This window comes from Notolabrus celidotus, chromosome 11 (genome assembly GCF_009762535.1).
Source record: "Notolabrus celidotus isolate fNotCel1 chromosome 11, fNotCel1.pri, whole genome shotgun sequence".
NCBI lineage: Eukaryota > Metazoa > Chordata > Actinopteri > Labriformes > Labridae > Notolabrus > Notolabrus celidotus.
Window position 1 is genome coordinate 734308 of NC_048282.1, and position 9041 is coordinate 743348.

Genomic DNA, 9041 nt, shown 5'->3' on the forward strand with positions numbered 1-9041 from the left:
CAATAAAAAATAAAATAAAAATATAATAACAATAACCTTAGCTATAAATACAAAGAAACAACAAATAGGCTTGACTAATATGTACAGGCTAAAATAATATGATAAAGTGCAGTGTTGAGTTGCAGAGGTAGTTTTACATTATAAAATAGAAGTTAAATAATACAAAAAATAGAAATATGGAATTCTGCTTGAGAATTGTTGCATTGTGTATCTACATGTATATTTACAGAGAGTATTTATCTGACAGGTATGACACTGTTATGGTTTAGTGTTCATCAGAGTGACAGCCTGGGGGAAGAAACTGTTCTTATGGCGGGTTGTTTTGGCGCACAGTGATCTGTAGCGCCTGCCGGAGGGGAGGAGTTTGAAGAATTTGTGTCCAGGGTGTGAGGGGTCAGCGGTGATGCTACCTGCCCGTTTCCTGGCCCGGGACCGGTACAAGTCCTGGATGGGGGGCAGGTCGACACCGATGATTTTTTCTGCAGTCCTTATAGTCCGCTGCAGTCTGTGTTTGTCTAGTTTGGTTAAACGATGCTAGGCCCGATGTTCCCTGTGAGCTGAGGAGAAGGAGGCTAGGACGACGTGCTGGTACTGAGGCGCAAGCTAAAAAAAGACGACATGAACCTGTCCTTCCACCCACCGTTATGAGGAATGGAAGATCTATCTACGATAAGGTGGACGAGCTAACCCAGCACCAGAGGGAATACTGGCAGAGTAGCGTCATGCTAACAGAGCTAACACTGGACACGAACGCCACATTGGAAGGATTTCACCTGCTGTGGGCGGACAGGATACAGGAGAGCAAGACTGGACTAACTGGTGAAGAAGGCCAGCTCAGTCCTGGACCCTGTGGAGGTGGTGGCTGACAGGAGAATTATGGCATAGCTGTCGTCTTTGATGAACATTTCTTTTTTAGATATATATTCTGATAGATTAGATATATATTGACATAGTGTGGTCTAGACCTCCTATGTTTGTAAAAGCGTAGAGATAGCGTTTGTTGTGATTTGGCGCTATACAAATAAAGATTGATTGATTGATTGATTGATTGATTGATTGATTCACACTGCAGGCAAAAGTGGCCCAAATCAGATTTTTTTTTAGTTCAAGTGACCTGGTCAGATTTTCTAGAGGCAGTGGCCTCTAATCTGGCCCAGATCTGATTTTTTCAAATCCGATTTAGTCCACTTCCATATGTGGTCCTGAATCAGATACAGATCAGATTTTTTTCAATGCGGCCTCAGTGTGAACAACCAAGACGGATTTGATGCACATTTGATACTTTCACGTCACTTTATAGCGACACACGTCACAATTCTGTGTGGGGGTAGCATTGCAAAAATGGGGAATAGATAGATGGATAGATAGATCTTTATTTGTCCTTATTAAGGAGACTTGTTGCCACCGTCTGTACAGGAATACATGCAGGATGTGAATTGCCAGGATTTTTACATACCCCCCACTGGTGTTACAGTTTTTATCTCCGGGGGGATACGTCTCATTCCCCCCTCTGATTTTTACATACCCCCCTCTGGTGTTACAGTTTTTATCTCCGGGGGGATACGTCTCATTCCCCCCTCTGATTTTTACATACCCCCCTCTGGTGTTACAGTTTTTATCTCCGGGGGGGATACGTCGCATTCCCCCCTCTGATTTTTACATACCCCCCTCTGGTGTTACAGTTTTATCTCCGGGGGGGATACGTCTCATTCCCCCCTCTGATTTTTACATACCCCCCTCTGGTGTTACAGTTTTTATCTCCGGGGGGATACGTCTCATTCCCCCCTCTGATTTTTACATACCCCCCTCTGGTGTTACAGTTTTTATCTCCGGGGGGGATACGTCTCATTCCCCCCTCTGATTTTTACATACCCCCCTCTGGTGTTACAGTTTTTATCTCCGGGGGGGATACGTCGCATTCCCCCTCTGATTTTACATACCCCCCTCTGGTGTTACAGTTTTTATCTCCGGGGGGAAAAGGTCTCATTCCCCCCTCTGATTTTTACATACCCCCCTCTGGTGTTACAGTTTTTATCTCCGGGGGGGAAAAGGTCTCATTCCCCCCTCTGATTTTTACATACCCCCCTCTGGTGTTACAGTTTTTATCTCCGGGGGGGATACGTCTCATTCCCCCCTCTGATTTTTACATACCCCCCTCTGGTGTTACAGTTTTTATCTCCGGGGGGGAAAAGGTCTCATTCCCCCCTCTGATTTTTACATACCCCCCTCTGGTGTTACAGTTTTTATCTCCGGGGGGGAAAAGGTCTCATTCCCCCCTCTGATTTTTACATACCCCCCTCTGGTGTTACAGTTTTTATCTCCGGGGGGGATACGTCTCATTCCCCCCCTCTGGTAATATTAAATGCATTTTCTACCGCCAGCAGATGGTGCCAACCGACCCGCCTCCTGACAAGTGAACAAATATAAATAGAAACAATATAGTTTAGGCAAAGCTTTGACCGCGTTCCGGGGGTGGTGGGGGACATGGAGTCGGAATGGGCCCGGTTCAACGTTGCCATTGCTGAGGCGGCTGTCCGGAGCTGCGGTCGCAAGGCTGCTGGTGCCAGTCGTGGCGGTAATCCCCGAACCTGCTGGTGGACACCAGAGGTGAAGGGTGCCGTCAAGCTGAAGAAGGAGTCCTACAGGTCGTGGCTGGCTTGTGGGACTCCGGAGGCAGCTGACAGGTACCGGCAGACCAAGCGATCTGCGGCCCGGGCAGTTGGCGAGGCAAAAACTCGGGCGTGGGAGAGGTTTGGTGAGGCCATGGAGGAAGACTTTCAGATTCGGATCGAGAGGAGCCAGATGAGGTGGTTCGGGCATCTGGTTAGGATGCCTCCCGGGCGTCTCCCTGGGGAGGTGTTTCGGGCATGTCCGACTGGGAGGAGGCCACGGGGAAGGCCCAGGACACGCTGGCGAGACTATGTCTCTCAGCTGGCCTGGGAGCGCCTCGGTATCCTCCCAGAAGAGCTGGTGGAAGTGGCCGGGGAGAGGAGTGTCTGGGCTTCCCTGCTGAGACTGCTGCCCCCGCGACCCGGATAAGTGGAAGAAGATGGATGGATGGATAGTTTAGGCTACATTTTAAGTTTACTAGCAACGTAATGCGAGATGTCTACTGACATGAAACAGCAACAAAGCATTTCCTATTTTTTTTCAGCAAAAATTTAACCGAAAAAGGCAAGAACAGATAATGTGCCAGCATCTCTGGAGATTCCACAGGTGGAAGATGCAGCTTTATGTTCACCTATGCCTCCGCCCTCCTCTCCCTACTGCCAAAGCTTGGTGGTAGGAGGTTGCGTCGAGCCTCTGATGGATGGAGAGAGGAACGTGCATTGATCCAACTTATATTAACGGGAGGATGGCTAAAACTGCGAAAAAGTTGAATGACAAAATGAGTGTAACGCTGTAACTTGTTTAAGTATCTCTTCAGAACTGTTCAACTTCAACAGGGTTAACTAGAAACTTCATTAAATCACACTTGAGGGCTGTGGGGAAGAAAGACCACGGGACAACTTCTGCTGTGGGTCGTGATGCCTTTAAGGCCCCTGATCAACGTAGGACAACAGCACATTGAACTCATGTGACACCTTCACTTCAACTCAAAACCATGTCACCCTGAGCAACCTTAAAGAGACAGTGCAATATATGAAATATATGTATTTTGAACTTCACTAAAGAACTCAATGATACAAATAAAATTAGAATGAAACAAGGACTATTTGATGAGAAATCTCATCTTACACTGGCATGGCACTTGTTAGAATAGTTTAGGGTTGTATGTTCTAAAGTTGTTAATTTATTCTAAATGTTATAACTAATGTTAGATACTTTAAGTTCATTATTCTAAGATTAATACAATTATTAATATCATAGGAATATAATTTGTTTTCACATCTATTGTAATTTTGTGATAACTGATTACTTATGTGAATACATTAACTAATTAAAATACATAATGGCTACATGTTACTGAACTTTCAGCACAGAGCGCCTCGTCAGAAGTTGATCAAATTAATATAAAATTGCATATTGTTCAGTTCAAAGGGCGTACTGAACCGTGACCACTGTATCCAACGGTTTGATACAGATATACGGGTAACACTTTACAATAAGGGTCCCTTAATTAGCGTTAGTTAATGCATTATTAAGCATTAATTAACAGTTTAATAATAGTTTAATAATCGTTATAATGTATTACCTAACATTAACTAACACATTAGTTAATGCATTAATAAGCAGTTAATTAATGTCCACTGCTCAGAGTTAATTAATACATTATTAAGCATTAATAAAAGTTACAAAACTTAATTAGTTAACCATTAGTGAATGCTTTCTGGACCCTTATTGTAAAGTGTAACACATGCATCACTTAAGTAACACATTATAAATGCTAAACTGCCTCATAAGCATTACTTAACCATAATTAAGCATTAGTGAATGCTTTTTGGACCCTTATTGTAAAGTGTAACACATGTATCCCTTAGGTAACACATACGCTGAAGCAAAATGAGTTGAAATGTAGTTGAAGCAACACATATACAGAATTTAACACATTTTATTTAGAATAAAACAGATAATCACAGATAACATCTCAACTGGCACAGAGAAGTACGGTGGCCCTGAGAGCTCACAGCACTGCAACTTAAGAAAACACATGCAAAAAGACAAAACACAAGCAAATTAAGAAAACATCTTCATCAATTTGACAACACATGCGCAGCATTTAGAAAACGCAATGCAAAGACCACAACACAATACATTAGAAAAACGCGCTGCAAATAGACAGCAACACAACACAAGTGTTTCCAGAGGACACTTAAAAGTGATGCACACGCTTATGCTTATGCTGATGCTTATGAGGCAGTTTATCATTTATAATGTGTTACTTAAGTGATGCATGTGTTACACTTTACAATAAGGGTCCAGAAAGCATTCACTAATGGTTAACTAATTAAGTTTTGTAACTTTTATTAATGCTTAATAATGTATTAATTAACTCTGAGCAGTGGACATTAATTAACTGCTTATTAATACACTAACTACTTTGTTAGTTAATGTTAGGTAATACATTATTAAACTATTATTAAACTGTTAATTCATGCTTAATAATGCATTAACTAATGCTGATTAAGGGACCCTTATTGTAAAGTGTTACCATACGTATTGTTGCACCCCTAGTATATATTTATATAGGGCAGAGAGAGGATATTACCCCACCTTTCCTACAAGTTACTTAAGTTTTCATCATAAAATGAGAAAAGTACTCTGATTAGATGTAATCTGAATGCTTCTGTGGGAGTACTCTGATAACATGTAATCTGATGATGTTAGGAACAGTTACAGGATGGTAGTTGTAGAGGCCAAGCCAAAGCTTTAAGCCACTGAGGCGCTGCACCTGGAATACCTATCTGACGCGCTTGGGTTACCGTGATTGATGAATGAAAGTCCGAGTCATATTTCCCAGTTGAACTCTTGGTCCGTTTATTTTCGTGATATAAGCTCCAAAGGTGTCGAAAAACATGACATTTCATAGACAAACATACACGCATAACTCCCGCAGCACCACGCTGCTTGAGCGGTCAAAAACTGTATAACCATCCGGGCGGAACACCTGACCACACAACAAAGGTTCCTACCTAAATAGACAATGACCCCCGTACAACCTTAATTACGCACACAGGTCACACACATTCATTCATAATCTGCCGTTACAGTAGTCTTTCTGATTAGTTTGGCCAAAGAACTCGGATCATTACAGGCATGTCAATTGTGTGGTGGTTAGCAGTGACAATCTTCAACAAGATAATTCTTGGTTCACATCCTGGGCCGAGGCTTTAAATGTGAGAAACATTTTTTTCACACTGTCTAACGTGCTTTTAAAAATGTTTCAATGAAAACACCTAAATCTCAGTTAGATATGCACTGCCAGGCAGGCCTGTGGTGAGGTGGCAGGACCTGCGTGCTTTCAGTGATATAGTTTAGGGTTCAAATCCTGGACAGAGACCTATTGTGTGGTATACAGGTAATGTTTTCATCACTTAGGAGACAAGCTTTGCTTTGGGAGTGCCATTAAGATATACATGAAAAGACCTAAAGAGACAAACAGAGGCAAAGTGGACAGGGCTGCTGCCTGAATTCAATGCAACTGTGACATCATCACATTCCATAATAATGTAACTGTGATGTCACAGTACCAACACTGTTTCAGGAGAACATTTCAAATGTCTCATTTCACACAAACCCTCTCTACAAGCAAGTCACTGTTTGATCGTGTCTGCTCGTTGTGTTCGATTGTGTTTGAACTTTTGCTTCTTGCAAACTTTCACTGGAATCCACTTTGTTGAGATCATGAACTCCAACATGCAGAGAGCTGAGGCTCAAACCGGCGACAGCATCAACGCTTCCCCTGTGGAAGACGTTTCCAGCCTTTCTGTCCCTGCTGTGGTCACTGTCAGCACTGACCTGGTTGAGGATCTGCTGGTCCAGCTGCTACTGAAGCTGCACCCTCTGGAAAGATACAGTAGTGCTCATCTAGACCAACAACAACTGCTGACACACTGTCTCCACTTGAGTGCAACAACTCTGGAGACCCTGAGGAAAGACCCTGGTGTCTCTGTGGACGAAGACCTCCCTCCTCCTTCCTGTGAGGTTTGGAAAGCTGTCCCGCTTCTCGTCTGCAGCGTCATGGAGAGGTTTGGGACAACGAACAGGATAAGGAAGCTAGTGGTGAACAAAGACCCGGCCCTCCTGAGCTTCGTCCCGGACCAAATCATTGAGTCTGTCCTTCAAATCTACAAGGACCAGTCTGAAGATGTGTGGATTCCCCCACAGATACCCTTTGATGAAGACGGCCTACTGTTCTCCCAGTTTCTTCCTGAGAACATCAAGGAGGAAATGTTGGAGCAGTATGGACCCTGGATAAGACGCATGAAGGTCTTCCAGAGAGCGTTCCCAAAAACTTCTGACGAGGAGATCCTTGAGATCACGGACTCCAACATGCAGAGAGCTGAGGCTCAGAGCTGCGACAGCTTCAACACTTCCCCTGTGGAAGACGTTTCCAGCCTTTCTGTCCCTGCTGTGGTCACTGTCCCAAAAACATCTGACAAGGAGATCCTGGAGAACCAGAAACCTCTTATTGAGCCTGTTCAGTCCATCCAGGACATTGAGTCTGGGGATGAAAAGGACTTTGTGGTTAATTCTGACAAGGAGGAGAAAACTGCGGATGATACTGCAGAACAAAATCTGCAAACCAACAGAGCTGTGGTGGAGCAATCCACTATCAAACAAGTCCTGTTGAAGCTCTTTAAACCCCCAAACTTCTGCACACCGAGGAGCCAGAGGAGCCAGGACTTTGATGATGAGATGGTTGAGCACATCCACATGTTGCTCCAAAAGGAGGCTAAGAAGTACGAGAAGAACCGAATCTTTCTTGAACACCTCAACCGCCTCAAAGACCCGAAAGAAGAGGTCAAAATTAGCCGGAAACTGCATCGGCCAATCAAAGCCAGACTGAGAGATGTTTTGCCGAACGCCCGCCTGAAGAGAGATGACCTCATGGAGGACGCTCAGGCTGCTTTGTCAGCCTGCAGTCTCATATCTTCAGAGATCATGAACTATCTCAAGCCATCTGTGAGTTTTGCGCCGGACACAAAGCCAGGAGACGAGACCCCATACAGCCTCAACATTCCCATCAAGAGGGAAACGACAGAACCAGGCAGAGAGCTGACCCAGCTGGAGCTGCATGCTCAGGAGCAGCAGGCAGGAACCAGAGAGAAGGTCCATACAGAGGAAACCAAGAGGAACAGAATCATCTCTTGGTTCTGTAAACCTTTCAAGAAAAATAAATAGAACAAAGAACAAAGACAATAAGCCCAAGCATCAACAGCTGTGGCTCACTGCAAAATAAAATTTGGCTTTTGCCAGCATTAAGTTGTTGTAGTTGTTGTGAATGTGTTGCAATAAAATGTGTTTAAATGCATCATTGAAGTCAAGGATTTATGTTGTATGGCAGCTAAATGTCAAGGTCCAACTCACATCAGCTTATGGGTCTGTGTTCTTCTCAAAGGGCTAGTAACTCTTAACACCCAATACAAGTCAACTCTTTGTGTTTCAAAAAGAAAAGAATCAGGCCTACATTTAAAACTAACTTACAGAGTGGTTCCTTGCAACCTGCAGCCCTGGTAATAAATAATAACCTTAAGTAATATTAATAGATATAATCTTTAGTAACTGATTATCAACAAGTCTTTGATGACTAAATGCAAAAATCAAATGGTCAAAAACTAAATCTGGCTCCAGAGGTCAAACAGCAGACAGCGTTGGTTTCACAGCAGTTTTCTTAAAGCGATCCTGCTTCTTCCTCAGGACACTAAACTGCTCATATTTGTGACAGTTCAAATATCAGGGTTTGATTTCAGGCCCTTGAACCTTGAACCTTCTTATATAATGTGTTGATGCAGGTGTTCCATTCATCTTGATATTTCACTGATACAGTAACACTCATTACTTATTTTGATTTATTAGCCTTGTTGGTGTGCAACTGTGTTTGTAGACCACCCATCCATTATCTTGACCACGTATCCCGTTTTGGGTCACGGGGGGCTGGAGCATATCCCAGCTGACTTTGGGCGCAAGGCAGGTTACACCCTGGACAGGTCGCCAACCAATCACAGGGAAAACATGGAAAGACAGACAACCATTCACACACACTCACACCTAAGGGCAATTTAGTGTAACTAATTAACCTGGAGTGCATGTTTTTGGACTCTGGGAGGAAGCCGGAGTAGCTGGAGAGAACCGACTCATGCATGAGGAGAACATGCAAACTCCACAAAGAAAGACTCCACCTGGTCAAATATGAATCCAATACAAGTGGAAATTGTTCCATTAGATTATTACTTGGGTTACATGTATAAACACAATAAACAATAAACATCCACCCAGCCTTACAACAATGGTGCACCTCATCCCACATATGTACACGCCAGACACATATGAACACACCGAACACATGAACACACCGGACACATATATGCACACCGGAC

The 9041-nt window shown here is 43.6% G+C and overlaps 1 protein-coding gene across 2 annotated transcripts; it reads left to right on the forward strand.

The window, feature by feature from the left end:
* Positions 1 to 6126: 6126 nt before the first annotated feature.
* LOC117821753 lies at positions 6127 to 7920 on the forward strand. 2 transcript variants are annotated; one of them, XM_034696241.1, is made up of 2 exons: positions 6127 to 6978; positions 7117 to 7920. In XM_034696241.1, exons 1-2 carry the CDS (start codon positions 6346 to 6348, stop codon positions 7843 to 7845), a joined length of 1362 nt encoding a protein of 453 aa, XP_034552132.1. In that variant the 5' UTR covers positions 6127 to 6345; the 3' UTR covers positions 7846 to 7920. The 2 variants fall into 2 exon arrangements, with proteins under 2 accessions (XP_034552132.1, XP_034552131.1); XM_034696240.1 differs by having other exon boundaries at positions 6128 to 6969; positions 7108 to 7920.
* Positions 7921 to 9041: the final 1121 nt, after the last annotated feature.